Genomic DNA, 25,017 nt, shown 5'->3' on the forward strand with positions numbered 1-25,017 from the left:
GCATCTAGGTTTATTGGATATACCTTTTTTTAATATATGTAGATGGATGACCCTCTACAGTACTGGTCTACATTTTATTGAAACTGCCCTCTCAGCTATTTGTGCAGATTTTATAACTTTTATAAAACGTTTCATTCATCCAGTACATTTCAGACAAGCACACTGGGTGTTCATATGCTAGTATTACATTTTGTCAAGGTCATGGTGTTCACTGAAGTGTTGATGAATCTAAATGTGTTTTCCTTTAAAGTAGACCTGTTTCCTCCTGATCAATCAGTGCACATTCTGTGCTACAACAGCAGAACTGCTACCTCCAGTAAAAATAGTAACCATGGAAACTGGACTAAATCAATTAGAAATTCATCAAATAGTTAAGCACTTCCATAGCAACCAAGCTATTTTTTCATTTAACACAGCAGATAGGCAACAGTTCTTAAAGTTCATTCAGTTTGCTAAGAAGTAAGATCTCCACTGTATTCTATTTATAGTGAAATTGTAAATGAGCATATTAAGAACTTGTAAACAAGTTTACAAATAGTGAGCGGTTGAAGTCTTCCTAAACCTTATTGCACTTCCCATAATCAGGATGTGATCCTCAAAAATTACAATACTGCATCATTTCTTAGATGTAGCACATGTATGTACTTGCAAATTGTGTCAACAATAGTGACAAATGACAGAAAATGCACAGAAAAATATTAATCCAAAACTTTGGCCTTCAATTCCATGAAACATTCATCTGGAGTTCTTCTCTGCTAAAGATGTGCCTCCTGAAGTAGCTAAACAAGTAAATGTACCATTTGGAACTGATCCATATAATCAGGAAGATCGCAGGTTCGATCCCTAGCCTATGCCATATTAGTTCATGTTTGAGCTGCTGTGGAAAAACTACAGTTGACCGCAATGGCCCTGGCCTAGGGCAGTGGGAATACCTGGCAGGTTCCACATCTGACCATTATCCAGTGAACCCTGCTGGAAAGTGACTACACTCAAATAGCCTTGAGACATAGACCCATGGGTGAGGTGCTCCAAGACCACTGGCCCCTATCTTTTGGAGCCAGCATCTTAACCAGCTGTATAGTAGCCAACTGTGGACATGGATGGTTTTTATTTGACATCCTTTCGCGCCATGGCTGCTAAAGTATATTGTTCAAGTCTGACGCAGAAGAGAGAAATTATGATACTTAAAGCATTATTTTAGCATCCAGTTGATGAATGGGGATTAGCAGGTAACAATTCAAGAGATATCAAATAAATCTAATACAACTTTTCTAAGCTTATTTTGGACAGAACAGAATATTGGCTTTAAATTCATGCTGAATAAGTGAGATCTTAACTTGCTAGAAATTATACAAAGTGGATTCTCTGGGCAGAATTTTGCTCTTGGTTGGCGGGCGGGCCCCACTGGCTCGGTGGCAGGCGGGCGGCCGAACTCCGCTGCTGAAACGGGGCCCGCCGCCATTTTGAGTGGGTGGACCAATTAAGTCCGCCCAGCGGCCTGCCCGACAGGAAGCGCTATGTCACACGAGATGGGACATGTTAATAAATCTCACATAAACTTTGTTAAAGTTTTTAAAAACAAACATGAAACCTCATCCCGCCAGTGGATGAGGTTTCATGTTTTTTCAGAAGCCCGCTGGGGCTCCTGGCCTGCCCGCCAGCCTTAAGGTTGGATGGGCAGGTCTTTAATTATCTTAATGATCCTGTCAGTGGCCTCAATTGACCATTGACAGGTCGGTGGGCGGACAGCTGATTTCGCTGTCTGCCTGCCTTCCTAAAAATTTAAAGGGACCGGGATGACGTCGGGGGTTCCTCCTGACATCATCCCACGTCATTTTCCTGTGGGTGATCGGGCCCCGCCCCCAAATCGCCGACGGGGAAATTCTGGCATCTGATTCTCAATGGTCTCTACTCATATAAGTCAGGCAGTTTCTTTTATTTGCTCACATAAGGGCTCTCCATCCCACAAAGTCAACATTTATATTTGAATTTAAATAATTTCCTGAATGTTGAGCTTTATAATTTAACAGGTTGCTGTGGATGTACCCCAACAACTATCTCTGGATGGTGCCAGACAGTGATTATAGAACAGTGTTTGAATAGTATAGAAATGGAAGAGGCAGAAATACAGGGTTTTTATTGAAATTAAATATTGTTGACAGCATGTATGTAATCAAAAACTTCCCACTTTGCAGTCAAACCTCTTTACTATACTCTTGAGATCATTCCATTTATTTAACTCCTAATCATGCAATCAATGCATCTCCTAGTTTCCACCCTAAGGTCATGGCTAATGGAGCCATCTGGTGCTGTTTTCTTCCAAAAGTTATTAATAAGGCAAATTGGCTGCTGCAGCACATTGTAAGATAAGTCAAAACAAGTCATAATGACATTGCACAGATCAGTGATGAATACTGAGCCAGACAAGCAGTTTTGCTTATCCAGACTGCTTGTCTGACAACCAATTCTGGACAAATAGAAATATACTCCAATTAAACATTGGGAAAACTAAAGCCTTCAGTCCCCATGGTATTCTGCTAGCTGCTGAGTCACCCTCTCCATGGAAACTGTCTGAGACTGAACCAGACTGTTCAGAACATTGGTGTCATAGTTGACCTGAGATGAGCTACGAGCAGACATCTACGCCGTCACTAAGACTGCCTATTTCCACCTTCTTTATATGACCCTCCTCCATCCTTGCCTCAGCTCATCTGCTGCTGAAACCCTCATCCATGCATTTGCAACCTCTCAACTTGACTATTCAATGCAGCCCTGGCTAGCCTCCCACATTCCACCTCCGTAAACTTGAGGTTTTCCAAAACTCTGCTGCCTTTATCCTAATTTGCACCCAATCACCAATCACCCATGTGCTGGCAGAACTACACTGGCTCCTGGTTAAGCCTTGATTTTAAAATTCTCATTCTTTTTTAAATCCCTCCATGGCCTCGCTCTTCCCTATCTCTATAATCTCTGCCAGCCTTACAACCCTCCAAGATATCTCTGCTCCTTTAATTCTGCCCTCTTAAGCATTGCTGATTTCAATCACTCCATCACTGGTAGCCATGCCCTCACTTGTCAAGGTCCTAAGCTCTGGAATTCCCTTCCTAGAACTCCCCTTCCCACAAACCTCTTTTTCCTCCTTTTAAGACACTCCATAAACCCTACTTATTTGACCAGGCTTTTGGTCATTCACCTTAGTATCTCCTTAGGTGGCTCAGTGTCAAATGTTGCTTTATAATGCTCCTGTGAAGCACCTTGGGATATTTTATTGCATTAAAGATGCTATATAAATGCAAATTATCATCTTACCTCAAAAAGCATGTTGAAATATTAGAAAGGGTTCATAAATGAGTGTCTCGGATAATTTCAGGTTTTAGATTACTAAGTTATGAAAAGTTTCCAGCAATGTAAATGTATTGCATTGAAAAAAGGTATATAATATAGCTCTTCAGATAGTGAAAAGTATAGATGAGGTGGAAGTAAATACTTGACTTAATTTATTTTGGGCAATGAACAAAAGACTAGAGGGCACAAACACAATATTTATAAATTTCCAACAAAGTTAGAGATGATAAAAACACATTTCTCTCCCCACAGCAGGGCAGTGGCTATGTGGAACTACCTCTGAAGAAATAATTGATCAAAGCTGGGTATTGTGTTAATTCAGGATCTAAACATTACGTTGATTGTTACTGCCAAGAAAATATTAATTATCTAAGTAATGTCTGTTTCTCAAAACACCCAAACATTTCAAAGATGGTAGGAATCCATCAGTAGATCGTTTTATTAAATAACAGTTTTGTAATCTAAAATAAATTTTCATAAGTGTGGTTCCGTTTTACTAACAATTATCTAAGTCGAGATGGCTGGGCAGGTGATGTGCTGTAGCTGTATGATGTGGGAGCTGGCAGATCCCATTGCGAGCCGCAGTGACTATATCTGCAGCAAGTGTTGGTTGCTGGAGGGACTCCGGCTCAGAATTGATGAGCTGGAGTCCGAGATCCGGACGCTGCAGCACATCCGGGAGGGGGAAGAGTTACCTGGACACTTTGTATCAGGAGGCGGTCACACCCGGTAGATTAAGTACCTCAAGTCCGATCAGTGGTCAGTGTCAGCAGGGTGTGACTGCAAGTGAGGCAGGTAGAGGGATCCTGTGTTCAGGAACAGAGGAGCCTCAGCTCTTGACCTTGTCCAACAGGTACAAGGTACTTGCTCCCTGTGTGGATGAGGAACAGGGCTGTAGGGAGGATGAGCCAGCTGACCACGGCACCGTGGCACAGGAGGCCATTCAAGAGGGGGAAGCAAAAAGACAAGTGGTAGTTGTAGGGGATTCTATAATTAGGGGAATTGAAAGCTTCCTTTGTATGCAGGATCGAGAGTCCCGCATGGTATGTTGCCTGCCCCGTGCCAGGGTGAGGGACATCTCTGACCGGCTTGAAAGGATATTCGAGAGGGAGGGGGGAGGATCCAGTTGTTGTGGTCCACGTCGGGACAAATAACATAGGTAAGACTAGGAAAGAGGACCTGTTTGGGGATTATCAGGAACTAGGAACTAAATTAAAGAACAGGTCCTCAAGGGTTATAATCTCCGGATTACTACCCAAGCCATGTGCAAATTGGCATAGGGACACGAGAATAAGGGAAGTAAACACGTGGCTAAAGGAGTGGTGCGGGAAAGAGGGGTTCCATTTTGTGGGGCACTGGCATCAGTATTGGAACAGGAGGGATCTGTACCGTTGGGACGGTCTCCACCTGAACCGATCAGGGACAAATGTTCTACCGAAAAGGGTAAATAGGGTGGTCGACTTTAAACTAGAAAGTGTGGGGGAGGGAAGGGTAAAACTCCAAGAAGTATGACTAATGGGAAACAAAGCAGCAGGTTAGCGTGTGGGGGGGTGGATTCAACTTCATGGAAAATTATGAAAAAACTGAAAAGAAAGGAGAGCCCAGGAGAGGATATTAAAGTCTCCAGAACACAAAATAGGACAGAGTGTTTGGAAAGGGCTAGGAATCTAACTTCAAGCACATCAGATAAAGGGACGACAATGAGAAAGGGGACAGGAAATACAGGACTGAAGGTGTTGTTTCTGAATGCACGCAGTATACGAAATAAGGTAAATGAGCTTGTGGCGCAGATTGAAATTGGCAGGTATGATGTGGTGGGCATTACGGAGACATGGCTGCAAGGGGATCAGGACTGTGAGCTAAATATCCAAGGATATACATCCTATCGAAAAGATAAGCAAGTTAGCAGAGGGGGTGGGGTTGCTTTGTTAGTAAGAAATTAAATTAAATCGATAGCAAGAAATGATGTAGGGTCAGATGATGTAGAATCTGTGTGGGTAGAGTTGAGGAACCGCAAAGGTAAAAAAACCATAATGGGAGTTATGTACAGGCCTCCGAACAGTAGTCAGGATGTGGGGCACAAGATACACCAGGAGATAGAAAAGGTGTGTAAGAAAGGCAAGGTTACAGTGATCATGGAGGATTTCAATATGCAGGTAGACTGGGAAAATCAGGTTGGTAGTGGATCCCAAGAAAAGGAATTTGTGGAATGTCTACGAGATGGCTTTTTGGAGGAGATTGTGGTGGAGCCCACTAGGGAACAGGCAATTCTAGATTTAGTGATGTGTAATGAGGCAGATTTGATAAGGGAGCTTAAGGTGAAGGAACCCTTAGGAGGAAGTGACCATAATATGTTGGAATTTACCCTGCAATTTGAGAGGAAAAAGCTGGAATCAGATGTATCAGTATTACAGTTGAATAAAGGCAACTACAGAGGCATGAGGGAGGAGCTGGCCAGAATTGACTGGGAGATGAGCCTAGCAGGAAAGACAGTGGAACAGCAATGGCAGGAGTTTCTGGGAGTAATTTGGGAGACACAGCAAAAATTCATCCCTAGGAAGAAGAAGCATACTAAAGGGAGGACGAGGCAACCATGGCTGACAAGGGAAGTCAGGGGCAGCATAAAAGCTAAAGAGAAAGCATACAATGCGGCGAAGAGCAGTGGGAAACCAGGGGATTGGGAAGCCTACAAAGACCAACAGAGGACAACTAAAAAAGAAATGAGGGAGAAGATTAAATATGAGGGTAAACTAGCCAGTAATATAAAAGAAGATTGCAAGAGTTTTTTTTAGATATATAAAGGGTAAGAGAGAGGCAAAAGTGGACATTGGGCCACTGGAAAATGACGCTGGAGAAGCAGTAGTAGGGAACAAAGAAATGGCGGAGGAACTGAATAGGTGCTTTGCGTCAGTCTTCACAGTGGAAGACACGAGTGACATCCCCAAAGTTCAAGAGAGTCGGGGGGCAGAGGTGAGTATGGTGGCCATTACCAAGGAGAAGGTGCTAGGAAAACTGAAAGGTCTGAAGGTGGATAAATCACCTGGACCAGATGGATTACACCCCAGAGTTCTGAAGGAGATAGCTGAAGAGATAGTGGAGACGTTAGTGGTGATCTTTCAGGAATCACTGGAGTCAGGGAGGGTCCCAGAGGACTGGAAAATCACTAATGTAACCCCCCTGTTTAAGAAGGGAGTGAGGCAAAAGACGGGAAATTACAGGCCGATTAGCCTGACCTCGGTCGTTGGTAAGATTTTAGAGTCCATTATTAAGGATGAGATTTCAGAATACTTGGAAGTGCATGGTAAAATCGGGCAAAGTCAGCATGGTTTCATCAAGGGGAGGTCATGCCTGACGAATCTGTTAGAATTCTTTGAGGAGGTAACGAGTAGATTAGACAAAGGAGAGCCAATGGATGTTATCTACTTGGACTTCCAGAAGGCCTTTGACAAGGTGCCACACAGGAGGCTGCTCAGTAAGATAAGAGCCCATGGTGTTAGAGGCAAGGTATTAGCATGGATAGAAGATTGGCTGTCTGGCAGGAGGCAGAGAGTGGGGATAAGGGGGTCCTTCTCAGGATGGTGGCCGATGACTAGTGGAGTTCCGCATGGGTCAGTGTTGGGACCACAACTTTTCACTTTATACATTAATGATCTAGATGAAGGAACTGAGGGCATCCTGGCTAAGTTTGCAGATGATACAAAGATAGGTGGAGGGACAGGTAGTATTGAGGAGGCGGGGAGGCTGCAGAAGGATTTAGACAGGTTAGGAGAAAGGGCAAAGAAGTGGCAGATGGAATACAACGTGGGGAAGTGTGAGGTCATGCACTTTGGTAGGAAGAATAGAGGCATAGACTATTTTCTAAATGGGGAGAGAGTTCAGAAATCTGGAGTGCAAAGGGACTAGGGAGTCCTAGTCCAGGATTCTCTTAAAGTTAACTTGCAGGTTGAGTCGGTAGTTAGGAAGGCAAATGCAATGTTGGCATTTATTTTGAAAGGACTAGAATATAAAAGCAGGGATGTGCTGCTGAGGCTTTATAAGGCTCTGGTCAGACCACATTTAGAATATTGTGAGCAATTTTGGTCCCCGTATCTCAGGAAGGATGTGCTGGCCCTGGAGAGGGTTCAGAGGAGGTTCACGAGAATGATCCCAGGAATGAAAGGCTTGACATACGAGGAACGTTTGAGGACTCTGGGTCTATACTCGATGGAGTTTAGAAGGATGAGGGGGGATCTGATTGAAACTTACAGAATATTGAAAGGCCTGGATAGAGTGGACATGGGGAAGATGTTTCCATTAGTAGGAGAGACTAGGACCCGAGGGCACAGCCTCAGAGTAAAGGGAAGACCTTTTAGAACAGAGATGAGGAGAAACTTCTTTAGCCAGAGAGTGGTGAATCTATAGGATTCATTGCCACAGAAGGCGGTGGAGGCCAGGTCATTGACTCGGTCAAGACCGAGATAGATAGGTTCTTGATTGGTAAGGGGATCAAAGGTTACGGGGAGAAGGCGGGATAATGGGGTTGAGAAACTTATCAGCCATGATTGAATGGCGGAGCAGACTCGATGGGCCGAATGGCCTAATTTCTGCTCCTATGTCTTATGGTCTTATGGTCTAACAGTCCTCAGCTTCTGCCATATTGGAATTTTACAATACCATACTCTCTTTGGCTGATGCATCATATGTGAGGCTATTACACTTAACCCTAACATTTTGAGAATGCATGAAGGGGCCATTTTCATTTTGTTGCTCAATTTTATAGTAATCAATTTAAATCAAGAATACATTCAAATCCTGAGAAATTTCAGGGTGTAAGATGACATTGTAAAGCCACCACAGCATCTTTAGCCAGGTGTACAACTCAGTAGCATAAATATTAAAGCCTTATGTTGTATGCAGGACTTTTTGCTTTAATATACTGCAGAAGCCAGTGTGTCTCCTCCTGCCATCCACAGTAAGTGTGTGAAATTGTTTATTTGCTTGGCTGACATTTACAATCTGGATGACTTCAGTTCAGTATTGGAAGCGCTGCCTTTTGGTTGAAAAATTGTTGTAAAGCTGCATCTGCCTATTTAGATGGATGTAAAAGATCCTATGTCAATATCCAAAAGGGGGAGAAGGGGAATATCTGGCAAGGGGAGATATGTATATGAGAATAAATCATTTTAGCTTCAATGGTGAATCAAAATACAAATCAAAATTCTGGAAAAGGCATTAAAAAAATGTCAAAAATTTAAAAAAAATCTCACGGCAGTAGGAACATTTCCCTGGGAAATAAATTTTGCACTATCAAGGCTGCTTTCTTCATTCAAAACATTTCTAAGCCACCATTGCAAAAATTGCACTTTTACACACACTTGTCTTTTGCCCTTGCTCGGATACAACTCCAGGAATATTTGCTGCAGCTTTAAATAATGCAGTGCCACTGCACTCCCATTATAACAATTTGAGTTTTCGTTTGACAGAAAGACAAACTGAATTACAAAACACTAATTAAAAACCTCCGAAATTCAATGCAATGTAAGTGTGAAACACATTCAGTTGCTTTGAAGCAGAGACCTTGGTCAAAGGTCTTTAGGTCTGTTTTTTTTGAGTTGTCAGCTCCTTGGGAACTATATAAGCTTTCCTGCAGCTCTTCTAATTTGAGTACGTTGACATGTATAAACTTTTGGGCAAAAAGGAAACCACTACTTTCATTACTGAAATGTGGTGCAGTGACCAAGTCAGTTTCTCTGTTCCCTTGACGTAGGAGGACAGGGATTTTTCACATGATATGGCAGAGAATGAGGAATAAAATCTGGGTTGTGATGCCTACTGCCACCTCTCGTTCCCAACCAGGATTTACCTCCCCTGCCCCTGCCAGAACTGTTGGCTATTCTGTGCCTATCTGCTGCATGGAAATGGGGCCCACTTCCCTCCCAAATACCTTACATACAAAAAGTAGTAGTGAATGATCCAAATTCCCCCAAGGGAGGAGCCTTCTCGTGGCCACCTCTCCGTCCAATCTGAGCCTAGCATTTAACTGCTGAAGGCTTCAGTCTCAGCTGAGGCCTTCGGTGGGAACTTTAATTCAGGGTGCATCTACTCCTTTAACATCCTCTGTTGTCTCTTATGGTGTTGCAGTGATGTCCCTCCTTCAGTACCAGACGAGTGGGATTTTGTCCCCTCACATTGGTTGGCTCCCTCAATGGGAGGTCTGTCATGTGCCACAAATTAGCTCTGATCCCGTTAAATGGGTGAGGATTAAGGCAGTTTTGGAAGGACAGGTAGAAAACCCGGAACTCTGCCCCAAAGAGAAGAATCACAGTTTTATCAATCTTTTCAATCTGCAAAATCAGGAACGATATTTTGTTTTTTCCCTGCTTATCTGTTCCCCTTCCCATCTGAAGGCATTGATTCTATTACTGGGCTGAGGTTCCTTGGGTAGCTTGACCACATTCAGGGAAGGGAGCTTCTGAAAGTTCATGGGTATGGATAGCAGGTAAGACCGCTTTGGGCATAGCTGAGATGCCCAATGCTCAGATGGCTTGTTAGCATGCACTGTCTGGGGTCACAATAAAGACTGGCCATTTGGGAAAACTACTGGAATGTCTCTGGAAGATCACTCCCCACTAGCACTGGCTCAATGCCTTCAGGGCAGAAGGAAAAGAAGAAAAATGACTGAGAAAGGAGAATGTGACAAATCTTATTTTTCATGGATTATTATTGGATTAACTTGGCAAAATTAATAGATGTCACATTTTTGTTATATTCTTTACAATGACATTATTGCAGCTAACATAAAAGCAAAAAACTGTGGATGCTGGAAATCCGAAACAAAAACAAAAATACCTGGAAAAACTCAGCAAGTCTGACAGCATCTGCGGAGAGGAATTTTTCCTCTTCTATTTTTCCTTAGTTCTGATGAAGAGTCATACGGCCTTCGAAACGTTAACTGTATTCCTCTCTGGAGATGCTGTCAGACCTGCTGAGTTTTTCCAGGTATTTTTGTTTCTATTGCAGCTAACCACTGATATTTAACTATTAACTGCAGTGTTAGTATACAGAACGTGTGGTAAAATAAAACAAATAGCTTGGTAAATATTGCGTGTCCAATTAGGATTTTGTGCTTTAATTAGCTGGGTGTATAAATATTTTGTTCTCACCAATTACTGAAGATACCTACTTGGAACTTTTCCTTGAAAAGCAGGATATATAATTGGTGACTAGCATGACTGGTAATCAGAAATATTTATGTATACACACTGGGATTTGGGGGTTGGGGGGTGTTGCGTGGTGGGGTTTTTTTTACTGGCGCAGAGTGGAGGCAGTAGGGGGCTGGAGGATCTAGAAGAGTGGTGTGAGGTCCAGAAAATCAGGGGTCTCCTGCAAGCTTTGGAGTTTTAACTTCATAGTGTGTGTGTGACATCAATGAGAGGTGCCCCACCCGGAAGCCAGCTTGCTTGGCAGGACTAAAAGCCCAGGCGAAGAATCAAAGAAAGATCAGAAGGGTCGTAGGATGGGGGCTGTCCAGGTGGAAATGCTGGATCCAGCAGCTAAATGCAAAGTCATTTGCTTCCACTAGTCCGTCAGCTCAGTTTAACTGCCGGGTTTTCCAAGGACTAGCCAAGCTTAAATTTCAAATGGTGAATAAAAATGAGGCCTCATTATAATGTTTAAAGTGCCATCTCACATCCTTGGAGCAGGCAAGAAAAGGAAAAGAAGAAAAGCCTTCCTTGGCTCCTGTCATCGCAACTTCATTAAAAGCAGAACTGGATGGGTAGGAGGCAGGTTGGGGTCAGGATGCAGATGTTTAGCACTTGAACACCCACCCACTAAAACCTGCCTGCTTTTTTGAGGTTAAAAATCTCCTCAGGTTTCCTAAAGCCTTTACAGTTGCTAGGAGAAAATGCAAATTGAACATTCATATACTGTAGTATAATTCTGTGAAGGCCAGGGCAAAAGGTGTGCTGATACATCAGTGTGCATGGCACAAAATTGAACAGTACAATTATGCTAATTATTAAGTGAGAAAGTCAGAGAAATAGCAAAATAGATTTAAAAATATTAAATGTGTAGTAGTACATATTGGTCAAAATGCACACTGTAAATGCATGATGAATAGAATTGAATTATCAAAGAAGACTTTGAAATGGTCATGAGTGATGGACCTAATCCCTCTATATTAGAGAGGGGCAATTTGGATAAGGTTCCACTCCTCTTCACTATCCAGTGTCTATCCAGCTTGAAGGACACATTGGGAATTGATTAAGAGGGCAAGGCTCCACCTATGATGAGCCCATGATTAAATAGCTACTTTCTAAAGTTACAAGAAAAATGGCTATCTGAGCAAAATATTGGAGGATGACTGGTGCCCACAGCCTCACAAAGAGTTAATCGCAGCAGAGAAAAATGACGAGTGGAGAAAAAGCAACATGAAAGTATCCACTAACAATGACAAATTATTAACTGAAATGTTATTAGTTAAGGGCAGATCAAAGACACTGCACTTAGCTCCTCAGCAATTTGTCTGATGTCACAAATTTAAACCTCGGTGAACCTTTTAATAACCCATTCTTTGAAGTTCATAATTTGTGAATGTTTAGGTCCTCAGGGCAAAATGATTTTTTCCTACAGCAAGTCTTATTTAAAGGAAATTGGATTAGGTGTATTGATACATTTCCAACCTTATCTCGTTAGATTTTTTAAATTCATTCATGGGATGTGGGCATCACTGGCTAGGCCAGCATTTATTGCCCATCTCTAACTGTCCTTGTCAGAGGGCATTTAAGAGTTAACCGCATTGCTCTAGGTCTGGACTCACATGCAGGCCAGACCAGGTAAGGACAGCAGATTTCCTTCCCTAAAGGAGCATTAGTGAACCAGTTGGGTTTTTACAACATATGACAATGGTTTCATGGTCATCAATAGACTTATAATTCCAGATTTTTATTGAATTCAAATTCCACCATCTGCCATGGCAGGATTTAAACCCAGGTACCCCAGAGCAATACCCTGGGTCTCTGGATTACTAGTCCAGCGACAATACCACTACACCATCACCTCCCCCATCTGATGAGGTGCTTGCAGGAGTGTGTCATAACAGCTAATTAAAAGATTTTGTTAAATATCAAATCATTTAATAATCGCTTGATTACTACATTTTTAAGTACACCTCGGCATGATTCTGTTCATACAAAAATGTAATTAGCTGTTAAGTGTATATCTATTATGACTGAATGTGCATGCCTTTCCCACATTCCAAATCTTGTCCTTCACTAGTAGATAATTATATAAATGCAAAAAAATCAGACGACACTAAACTTTAAAAATAAATTTGTACCGTTTTTGCTTTGTGTATTACATCTGTCATGGGATGACTTGTAAAGGTTGAAATTCAGTCCTATCAAAACTTGATGAGTGCAGTCACAGTTAAATACACTGAATGCTATGCTATGTACTTAACCAGAATGCATAACAGAAAATAGAAGTGATAAATTTGTTTAAGGTATAAAACATGTAGTAATAAACTGGACTATCTCCATAACATTTTGCTTGAACTTTCAATTCTTATTTAAATATTTTTCAAAATAGATTTCTAATTTAGTGTTCTTAAATTTTCATAGCTTTGAATATCTAAAATCTTACCAACCACCTCCATTTTTAAAAGTCATTCTCAGACCTTAAATCTTCCATCCTGTTGTTGTGTCCAGGACTGGGCTTATCATGGACAAATAATCTAATCATTACAACATTACAACTAGATATATTGTTTCTTGTCCTGTATTACATTTCTAAAGGTCATGTTGATGTTACATTTATTATTTTCCTTATTTTGCAGTTATTTGGTTATGCCTTTCATGGGGACAGACCTTAGCAAATTAATGAAGCATGAGAAACTGACTGAAGACCGGATCCAGTTTCTGGTATATCAAATCTTGAAAGGCCTAAAGGTCAGTTTGTCCTCCAATTATTAATTTTGACTGTGCGAATGTGATACTAGTTAATGTCCTGATCAGTTTTAAAATAATTTTAAGAAATTATCTGTATAATTTTGGACAAGGGAGTTAGATACTTCCAACCTTATGGCCTTGATGTATTACTTTTGTCACATTGTATTAATTTGCAAGACATGTGCACTTATCCATAATTGTTTTTTCACCAGAAAACATTCTTTTGACTCTTCCTCTCCCAAAAGCATACTTCAAAATGATGAACTAATTTGTTTTATCTAATCTGTGGGCATGGTGTCACTAGCAAGACTGGAATTTGATGCCCATCCCTAGTTGCCCAATGAAGGTGGTAATGATGCAACTGTTTGGTTGGCTACATCTCAGGGCAGTTAATAGTCAACCACATTGGTGTTGGACAAAAGTTGAATATGAATTAGATCTGGCAAGGACAGCAGGTCCTTCCTAAAGAGAATATTGAACCTTTTTGAAAAAAATTGGCCATTCATGGTTATTTTTATTGTTGCCAATTTTTTATCCCATAGTTTTGTTTCAACTGATTTCAAATTCTCAATTTGACTAGGGTTTGAACTTATGTTCTCTACAGCCCTCTGGTTCAATGGTCCAATAATATAACCACTACACTACAGTACCTGATCATCACTGATATATTGCGTAGATACAGAAATGTAAACTGAGCAATAATTTCCTTCAATAAACATGTTCTTTGTAATCTTGTAAAATGAAGGATGGCACCAAACAGAGTTTCAAGCTTTGTGAAGAATAGTAATTTTTTTGCAGTTTCAATGACAACAAATGAGAAGCTGTGTGATTTGACATTTTGCAGCAACTACAACTTCCATGTCTATTGAGTCTTTAATGTAGAAAATAGCCAAAGGTGCCTGCTAGAGGAGAAATGGCTGATGAGCACCAGTTGAAGAATTAAGAGAGAGAATCATAATCATTCACCAAAAATATGGGTTTGGAACACAAAAGTACCATAGCTGTAATGCTCTGCCAGAAGTGCATCTGCACCCACGCACGAGTAATTTGCATTTGCAAGTGCAACTCACTCATAAAATAGCAGTGGTATTCTGCACCTGGCTGCACAATTGACTTGAGGTTAGGTAGGCGTCAAATTTTCATCCTGTTCTTTCATTTATTGTCTCACAGAAATGTGTTTAGCCACCAGGCACTTATGAAACAGCGCGTTCACATGGAAGTTCTTTATACAAAGGACAACTAGAGGCAATAAAGATTCTGACTTCTAGTTAGTTAACGAAATTAACACATTACACTAAGTAACTTCAACTTATATTTGCAGAATATTAATGGTCTGAAAATCCTTACCCACAAATTTCTTAGACTCTGTGTTTTAAGTATTTTAATTTGCATTGGTAGGCAAATTCTGTAAAAGTAAGTGGATAACACACACAAAGGGCTGAATTTAATGCGGGGAGCAGAGTCCCCATCCCCTACTGTAAAGGTTATGGGTGAGTCTACCTCTGTTCAGTGCAGCCATTTAACGGCCTCTCAGCACCACCAGGAGTGATGGCCAATGCTGGAACTGCAGCAAATCCAGGAGGGAAGTGTGCTGCGATGGAGCCGGACTTCAAAGTAAGTCCGGGATTTCACCAGGGCTAGGCTGGCAGGCCGCAATGAGGGGGCTGAGATCTGGGGTGGACGGGGGCAGGAGGGGAAACACAAGGAAGAAGAGACCTTGGGGGGAGCCACAGATTAGCAAAGGGGGCCGGAAAAAGAGGCAACTCCCCCTGCAGCTTTCATGGGGTGGCCTGGACGCTTGATGCCGGCCTACCCTCACCGTGGGTAAAACCCCAGCAGCAACAGGAGGCCCTAATTGGCCACTTAAGGGCCTCAATTGACATTCTGGCAGATGGGCCTCCCAGTGAGTCTTGACACTGGATAAAGTTGCAGTGGAGCTGGGCATGTAGGCACAGGGAGTGGCGCCACATGGAGCCCAATTTTACAATCCCCTCCCCTGCTTGCCATCCTGCCCCAGGGCGGATGGAGGGCAGAAATATTCAGCCCAAAGTTTGCAGCCTACAATATTAAGAATCTTTAATAAACTGGTATGTTAATTCCTTTGGCACTATGATGTCTTAGAAATTTTAAGCACAGTAAATACTGTGAGGCGCTGAAGTTTTAACATTCCTCTGACTTCTGGTTTGTCAGGCAAGCAAAAGCAGGCATTTGTTATATTTATCCAGGTTGGATTTGTGCTTAGGTTCTAGAGGCAGAAGACTTTTTCTAAAATTTGACAAAAACCAGTCTGCAAAGTTTTTTTTTAAACAAGTCACTTTTAAACCCACAAAGACTGCTGAAATGTTGTGTTATTGTATCACATCAAAAATTAATAGAACATACGAATGAGGAGGAATAGGCTATTCAGCCCCTCAAGCCTGCTTCACCATTCAATAATATCCTGGCTGATCTGATTGTGGCCTCAACTCCACTTTCCTTCCTATCCCTGATACCCTTCAACTCCCTTGTCAATCCAGAATCTAACTCATTCAGCCTTAAAAATATTCATTGACCCTGTCTCCACCGCTCTCTGAGGAAGAGAGTTCCACAGGCTCACGACCCTCAGAGAAAAAAATTTCTCATCTCAACCTTAAATGGGAGACCCCTTATTTTTAAACTATTTCCTCTCATTCCAGTCTCTCCCACAAGGGGAAACATCCTCTCAGCAAGCCCACTCATTATCCTATATGTTTCAATAAGATTGCCTCTCATCCTTTTAAACTCCAAAGGATACAGGCCCAACCTTTCCTCATAGTATAACCTCCCCCTCATCCCAGGAATCAAATGTGTGAACCTTCTCTGCACTGCTTCTAATGCAATTATGTCCTTTCTTAAAGAAGGAGACCAAAACGGTGCACAGTGCTCTAGATGTGATCTCATCAATAGGGTGGTACAGGCAGAAATCTCACCATATTTAAAAATTACATGGATGTCTATTTGAAGAGCTGAAACTTGCAGGACTGTGGACCTAATGCAGGAAAGTGAGATGAGGCTGAGTAGCTCTTTTGTCAACCGCACAGAGATGATGGGCTAAACATTGGTCTCCTTCTATCGTAAATTGTCTTTGATTTCTGTGATTTCTATATGCATTTTCACTGAGTTGGAATATTTTTAAACTATGTTGAAATAAAAGACTATTTAAATATAATCCATTAATTTGTAGCAAATACTGCAGATCACACGTATAAGTCGACCTTTGAAGCCTCGAAAAATCGGTACAAAAACTTGTGTGTCAATTATAAAATGTGAAAATGGTGTGGGCTGTCACCATTTTCAAATGTGAAAAAACAATGCTGATAATTCAAATTAAATCAATGTGACACATTTTATTGAAGTCTACAAGGATACCTTTAAGAACAATCAAATTCATTGTCTTCAGCATCCAATGCAAAGTACTTTAAGCATCAAGGCCTTTTGGTATTCCCTGAGCAGCCTTGATCTTCTTTCACAACACCAGACATTTTCATTCCATAAAGCGGCTACACCTTTGAAATCTTTGCTGGATTCGGTTTGATTTGGCCCACATAAGTGTGTATATATGCATTGCATTTCTGGTGGCAATATAACCATTCTGGCCATTTTCGAGGACCCATTCCAATACATATATCTCATGATCAGGCCAGTGGCTGGTCCCTGCCCTCATAGGGCATTTGGTTTTAGGCATCGTAGGCCAGATTCCTCCTCCTCCTCATTTTCGCACCAGTTTTTCACGAATTCCCTCGCTGCATTACAGTTATTTGATGAGTTACCAAATGTTACAACTTTTAGCTGGAAAGCAGCTTTGTATTTAATTTTTTATGCTGGAGGACCCATTTCCGTTTATCACTTGCCTCGCCATGCGTGGTCTGCTCTTTCTCAGCATGTCTTAAACTCCCATGCATTAAATGGCTCGTATCGCCTGCTTAATTCCATGCGCTGGCTTATAGGTGAGTAAAACATGCATTTCTGAGATGAAAAATTGAGGCCGTCTCCTATTTCGAGTATAGCATTTCTTAGCAGTAAAAGGGGGGTCATGGTCAACTGGTAAACATGACTTGGCACCGAAAAAATTGGTTGTTTTATACACCGGGTCAACTTAGATGCTGTGATCTACAGTACCTAAATTCTTAGGCTATTAAACAAGTTCTAATTGCATCCCAATTGTATCTAGACACTTCATCAAATTCTACAAACTCTTCTTTACAAAATGCATGGGATAATACAATGAACATTAAAGACACAATCTATTAGCTGTGTTAATTAATGTGAATCCGCAAAACATGTAAATAAATAAACGGAGTAAGGCATCCAGAAACTTGTTTTCTGTATTCTGATAGTGCAGTATTTACAGTAGAATCTCTAAGCTGGGTCAAATAGGTGTTCTCTTTTTAAATTAAATGTAAACCTTTTTTTTAAAACAGTACATCCACTCTGCAGGGATCATCCACAGGGTAAGCCATCCTCCTATTTTATGCTATATTTTAAGATCTAACACCATAAAGAGTGTAATTTTGTCACTGAGCATTACAGAAAGTAATTAAATGTATCTGGACATCATGTTTTGGAAATAGACTTTCTGGAACAATACACAGCTCCATTCAGATAGGTTTATAAGGCTAAGAGAAACATCTCAAGCATTATAATATTTTAGCAGCACCTATTAATGATTTTAAATAAAATGTGGTGCTCAATCCAGCAAAGCAAGTTCTCTGATGCTGCATTGGAGGCCCAATTAGCATGAGTTGCTGGGCAAATTTATCATATGTTAGAATGACGGTTGGGTTACAGGGATCACAATTCTGCCTTATTTGTTTTGGAGGAAAAGTGCGTTATCTAGAACTAAGTTTTCTTAAGGTAAGGATGTTGGGTTTTAATTTGGATCTCCTCCAATGACCTGAGAAGGGCCTGTATAGCCCAGTGATTGGAAAATCCATCACTAGCCTGTATGGATGGACTGAAAGCTCAGACAATACATGGACAGAATTAGTGACATCTGCCAAGAACAATTCTTGTATTTGTTGTTGGCAGTGCTATTGCTTCCAGAGATGCTGAGGAAGACCACCTTTTGAGGAGTTTCCAGAGACAGCAGTGCTATCTCATTTACTGCACTGTGGCTACTGTCAGGGCTACTGCAGTTTAAAAAAGGTCACAAGAAACTCTTCACCAGCAAAGATCTGTTTGCATAGTTAACCTGTGTCTTTATGGCTGATCTGTTGTCAGGATCTTAAACCAGGGAATCTGGCCATCAATGAGGACTGTGAGTTAAAGGTAAGCTTGACATTTAGGTTGCAATTCAACACATTTATTAAAAAGCTGGCAAAGCATAGACCACAATATTTTTTGTATGCCTATTCAAAGTGCTAAAAGTCATGACATATAGTAACATCTGTGGTACCAGGATGGCAGCAGACCATATTATTTTTGTGAAGAGCAGAGGAATACACCTGCTCCTTCTAACTTCATGGAAATAATTTAACACTTACCTTCCAGGACTGTTCCTCATTCTCCAGATTTTATTGAGCAGGATGTCCATGCCCCACCCGGTAGGCTATTAACAACATACAGACTTGTGTGACAAGTAGCAAGTAACATTCGCGCCACAGAAAGGCCAGGCAATGATCATCTCCAACAAGAGAGAATCTAACCATCTACCCTTGACATTCAATGGCATTACCATCGTTGAATCCCCCACTATCAAATCATGGGGGTTACCATTGACCAGAAACTGACTGGACCAGCCATACTACATGTGGCTCCAAGAGCAGGCTACAAGAGGCTAGGAATTCTGCGGTGAGTAACTTACCACCTGATTTCCCCAAAGCCTGTCCACCATTTACAAGGTTCAAATCAGGAGTGAGGTGGAATACTGTCCACTTGCCTCGATGAATGCAACTCCAACAACACTTGAGAAGCTCGAGACCATCGAGGACAAAGCAACCTGCTTAGCACCCCATTCACCACCTTAATCATTTACTCCCTCCACCACTGGCAGTAGTGTGTACCATTTACAAGATTCACTGCAGCGACTTAGCAAAGCTCCTTCAATAGCACTTTCCAAACCTGCGACATCTGCCCCCTTGAACAACAAGGGCAGCAGATGCATGGGAACACCAACTGCAAGTTCCCCTCCAAGCCACTCACCATCCTGACTTGGAAATATATCATCGTTCCTTCACTGTCGCTGGGTCAAAATCCTGGAACTCCCTCCCCAACAGCCCTGTGGATGTATCTACACCACATGGACTGCAGTGATTCAAGAAGGTGGCTCACCAAGTTCTCGGGGGCATTTAAGGATGGACAATCAATGCTGATCTAGCCAGCAACACCCACATCCCATGAAAGAATCAATTTTTAAAAATTGCATCTGGATCTTATTTGTATCCTGAGACACCAGTTTTCTTGAATTCAGGTGATTGCCTCGGTCACCCATTAAAAAATGGTGGCAGGTGGTATGCCCACCATTGGGATTTTAACTCCACCACCTCATTTTCACCAGGCAGGGAGAGTTAAAAATGCCCATTATTTTACACTATCTACATTAGTTCTACATTAGTGCCGATGATACAATTAATTTTTGTAATACTGCATTAGTTATCTGCTCATTCCCACCCCAGTACTGAAAGCTTGATGTTCTTACTGCACTACAGTTACTGCCATTTCCATTTAATTGGTTCAAGCTGTTTTACTGCTGAGTGCTTCAGGTGTATATGCTGATAAAAATTGCTCTGTTTGGAGATGAATTAATAACCAACATGTTAACATATTCTTGAGAGATTCTTTTGTCTCACCTTTTATCAAAGAAGCTAAACCATTTATTTCAAATGGATCAATACCTATAAAATAACAGACAAGTTCATACAAACACATTATCTCACAGCACAATTTCTGTATCCTTTCTCCCCACTCAGTACGCATGTACTTACGTGGTCTCTGAATCAGCTCTAGTTTTACTCCCTTAGCATTTACTCTGTCTGGCCACACTATCTGTAGGCTGAATCTAGAGCCTTAATCTTTAAAGGGAGCACATTAATGGGTGGAGTGGGGAGCATAAATCGAGGGGACCATTCGCTGCACTCAACCAAAGGGGCTTGTGCCGTTTTTGTGATTCACACTTGTGTGAAAGGGTAAAGGGGTAGAAAAAGCATTCATTAATATCCACTCCACCCACTTTTAGCAATTTTTTGTAATGTCTATGCAAATACTGCTCACTTTAAGGAACCAAGAAAACCAACCCTAGGGTTTTGGCTTATTCTACAACAGTAAACAGGATGATTGTATATATGTACAGTAACAAAGGGATGTGTTTAACTTGTGACATTTTTAAAGCGCTTCACTTTGGGTTATAGATTCTGGATTTTGGGTTGGCGAGACATGCAGATCATGAAATGACTGGTTATGTAGTTACCAGATGGTATCGTGCCCCAGAGGTAATACTTAACTGGATGCATTATACTCAGACAGGTAATCTTATATCCTTTAGTGTATTTAATAGAGTTGTGAAAACACTAGTTTCCATTTTTTTCCAGCACTACGAAAATTAAATGATTATCTGGTTTATTTTAGTTTTATTCATACTTGTGTGAGAAACGGATTAACCTAGAGCATGTGTGAATAATGTTCAATGTTTCACATAGTATTCAGATCCTGAGTTTTATTTTACATTATCAAAATCTCATACTATTGAATACAATGCCAGAAGCAACAAAACTTGCATTTTCTATTTGCAGTGCCAGCACTTCTGTCAATTATTGCACAAAAAGCTCATTTTAATGAGAGCACATTAGACAGGTGGGGTGGGAGACATAAATCAAGGGGACCATGTGCTGCACCCGCCAAAAGGGTTCAACATAGGGCCTGTGCCATTTTTGTAGCCAGGCCTGCCTTAAACTCAATGTGCAAGCTGCCAACACTAGTCATGTTCTCTATAGGCAGCTCACCCATTGGGAGAGCAGAAAAATTCAGTCCAGCCACCACTGGGTCAAGTGGTTCCAGACAGGAGTTTTGAGCCAAGCGAGCAGCAATAGACTTTATCCGCATGCAGCCAGCCTCACACTCTTGTGCAGGCACAAAGTGTGAAAGAGGAGAGAAGGCAACAGCTGCCGGATAAGCAGACATGGACCTGCGTGTTGAGGCCTTACATATGAACATACAAACTAGGAGCTAGGAGGAGTAGGCCATTCATCCCCTCAAGTCTACGCTGCCATTCAATAAGATTATAGCTGATCTGATTGTGGCCTCAACTCCACATTCCTACCTACCCCCAATTCTTGACTAACAAGGGAGTCAAAAGTTATCTACCTCTGCCCTAAAAATATCCAGTGATCCTGCCTCCACCACCTTTTGGAGAAGAGTGTTCCAGAGACTCACGACCCTCAAGAGAAAAAATTTCTCATCTCAGTTTAAAAATAAGGGGTCTCCCATCTAAGAAAGTGTCCCCTATTTCTAGTCTCTCCCACAAGGGAAAACATCCTCTCAGCATCCACCCTGTCAAATCCACTCAGGATCTTATTTTTTCAATAAGGTCACCTCTTATTCTTCTAAACTCCAGTGAAAACAGACTCAATTTTTCCTCATAAGATAAAACCTTCATCCCAGGTATCAGTTGGGTGAACTTTCTCTGAATTGCTTCTAATATATTTATATCCTTTCTTAAATAAGGAGGCCAAAACTGTATACAGTACTCCAACACCCTGTACTGCAGCAAAACATGCCTATTTTTATATTCCATTCCCCTTTCAATAAACAACATTCTATTTGCCTTCCTAATCACTTGCTGTACCTGTATGCTAACTTTTCCTGATTGCTGTACCAGGACAACCAGATCCCCCTGTATCTCTGAGTTATGTAATCTCTTCACATTTAAATAATAAGCTGCTTTTCTGTTCTTCCTGCCAAAGTGGACAAGTTCACATTTTCCCACATTATACTCCATCTGTCAAATTTTCGTCCACTCACTTAACCTATCTATATCTCTTTGCAGATTTCCTTACATCCTCTTCACAACTTATTTTCCTACCTATCCTGTATCATCAGCAAATTTAGCTAACACACATTTGGTCCCTTCATCCAAGTCATTTATATAAATTGTAAATAATTGAGGCCCCAGCACTGATCCCCGTGGCACTCCACTTGTCACATTTTGCCAATGGGAAAATGACCAATTATGCCTTCTGCTTCCTATCAGCTAACCAACCCTCTATCCATGCTAATATGTTATCCCCTACACCATGAGTTCTTAATATAATTGTTTGGTAGTACAGAACTTGAGTATTGCTGAAAAAAGAGACATGTCTAAGCTTTTCATCTTGTACTCATCAGGACACTAACAAGAATACCAGTATTAGGGGAAAACAACAATTTATACTGTATGTGAAGAGAGTGCTGATTGATTGGCAAGTGGCGTTGCCATGGAGAACGCACCACTGATGGTGACTGACAACTAAGATAAAAAGCTTAGATACATTTCATTATTCAGCAATACTCAAGCTTTTAATACAAGTAGTAACTTTTGTTGTGGCACCTTTTCTAATGCCTTCTGGAAATCTAAGTATAGCGCATCCACAGGTTTCGTTTTATCCAAGTTGCTTGTTAATTCCTCAAATAATTCCAATGAATTAGTCAAACATGATTTCTCTTTCACAAACCCATGTTGACTCTGCCTGATTGCATTGAGATTTTCTAAGTACCCTGCTATAACCTCCTTAATAATAGATTCCAGCATTTTCCCTATGACAGATGTTAAGCTAACTGGCCTGTAGTTTCCTGCTTTCGGTCTCAGACCATTCTTGAACAGAGGACTCACATTCGCTATTTTCCAGTCCGATCGGACCTTCCTGGAATCTAGGGAAGTTTGAAAAATTAAAACCAATGCATCTAATATCCCAGCAGCCACTTCTTTTAAGACCCTAGGATGAAGTCCGTCAGGAGCTGGTGCCTTTAGCTGTAATAATTTTTTCAGTGCCCTTTATCTGGTGATTGTAATTGTTTTTAGTTCCTCCCTTCCTTTCACCTCCTGATTCACAATTATATCTGGGATATTATTGTATCCTCTACAGTGAAGACAGATGCAATATATCTGTTCAATTCATCTGCCATTTCCTTATTTTCCATTATTAATTTCCCAGACTCACTCTCTAGCTAACAAATACTTACTTTACTTACTCTTTTCCTTTTCAATTACCTGTGGAAGCTCTTACTATTTTTATATTTCTATCCAGCTTTCTCTCGTACTCTAATTTTTCCCTCCTTATTAATCTTGTAGTCATTCTTTGCCATTCTTTATATTGTCCAAACTTCTGACCTGCCACTCATCTTTGCGAAATTATACACTTTTTCTTTCAATTTGATACCATCTTTAACTTCCTTAGTTAGCCATGGATGGTGCATCTTTCACTTAGAATCTTTGTTTCCCACTGAAATGTAACTATTCTGAAATATCTCCTTAAATGTCTGCCACTGCATCTCTACTGACCTATCCCTTAACGTAATTTCCCAGTTTACCTTTAGCCAGTTCTGTGAAATTCAATCATATTATGATCACTACATCCTAGGGGCGCCTTCACTGAGGTCATTAATTAATCTGGTCTCATTGCACATTACCATCGCCTGCTCTCTGATTGGCTCTAGGGTGTGCTGTTCTAAGAAACTCTCTCAAAAATACTCTTTGAACTCATCCTCCAGGCTACCTTTGCCAATCTGATTTGTCCAATCTATACATAGATTAAAATCATCCATAATTATCGCTGCACCTTTCTCACAAGCTTCCATTATTTCTTCCTGTATATCCATCCTACAGTGTGGTCATTGTTAGGGGACCTATAAACGACCCCCACAAGTGATTTCATACCTTTACTATTTTTCATCTCTACCCAAACCAATTCTATATCCTGATCTCCAGAACTGAGGTCATCTCTTTCTATTGTACTAATTTTATTCTTAATTAACAGATTTAATTAACATCCCTCCACCTTTTCCTAGCTTCCTGTCCTTCCTAAATATCATAAACCCTTGAATATTCAGGTCCCAGTCTTTGGTATCTTGCAGCCATGTCTCTGTAACGGCTATCAAATCATACATATTTATTTTGATTTCGGCTGTCAATTCCTCTGTTTTGTTATGAATGCTGCATGCATTGATACATAGCCTTTAGTTCTGTCTTTTTCCTATTTTTGTAACCTCTAGGCTTATTTGCTGGTGCACTCTTAGGTTTGTACACTCTGTCTCTTCCTGCCACACTCTGAGTGCCACCTTGCTTTCTCTCTTTAATTTATCACATCTTCCCAAACTTGATCCCTTGCCCTGACTACTTCGTTTAAAGCCCTCTCAAACGCCCTAGTTATACAACTCGCCAGAACACTTGTCCCAGCATGGTCCAGGTGAAGACAGTCCCAGCGGTACTGCTCCGACTTTCTCCAGTACTGGTGCCAGTGCCCCATGAATCAAAACCCATTTCTCCCACTCCAATCTTTGAACCATGCATTGAAGTTTCTAATCTGATATACCCTTTCCCAATTTGCTTGTGGCTCAGATAATAATCCATAGATCATTACCTTTGAGGTTCTGCTTTTTAAATTTAGCCCCTAACTGTTCATACACCCTCAGCACCTCTTTCCTAGTTCTGCCCATGTCCCTGGTACCTATGTGGACTACAAGCAGTGGATTCCCCCCCACTCCCACTGTAAGCTCATCTCCAGACCCAGAGCAGATGTCCTGCATTCTGGCACCG

The 25,017-nt window shown here is 41.2% G+C and overlaps 1 protein-coding gene across 1 annotated transcript in view; it reads left to right on the forward strand.

Moving 5' to 3' along the window:
* The window catches only part of LOC144687346 (mitogen-activated protein kinase 12-like), a 62,229-nt gene that overhangs the window by 23,323 nt on the left and 13,889 nt on the right, over nucleotides 1–25,017 (forward strand). The window contains exons 4-7 of the mRNA XM_078553335.1: nucleotides 13,163–13,274; nucleotides 17,714–17,743; nucleotides 18,513–18,560; nucleotides 20,639–20,753. Of these exons, the coding sequence (XP_078409461.1) occupies nucleotides 13,163–13,274; nucleotides 17,714–17,743; nucleotides 18,513–18,560; nucleotides 20,639–20,753 (305 nt within the window). The remainder of the gene's footprint in view (nucleotides 1–13,162; nucleotides 13,275–17,713; nucleotides 17,744–18,512; nucleotides 18,561–20,638; nucleotides 20,754–25,017) is intronic.

Source organism: Cetorhinus maximus, chromosome 12 (genome assembly GCF_964194155.1).
Source record: "Cetorhinus maximus chromosome 12, sCetMax3.hap1.1, whole genome shotgun sequence".
In the NCBI taxonomy this organism is placed as follows: Eukaryota; Metazoa; Chordata; class Chondrichthyes; order Lamniformes; family Cetorhinidae; genus Cetorhinus; species Cetorhinus maximus.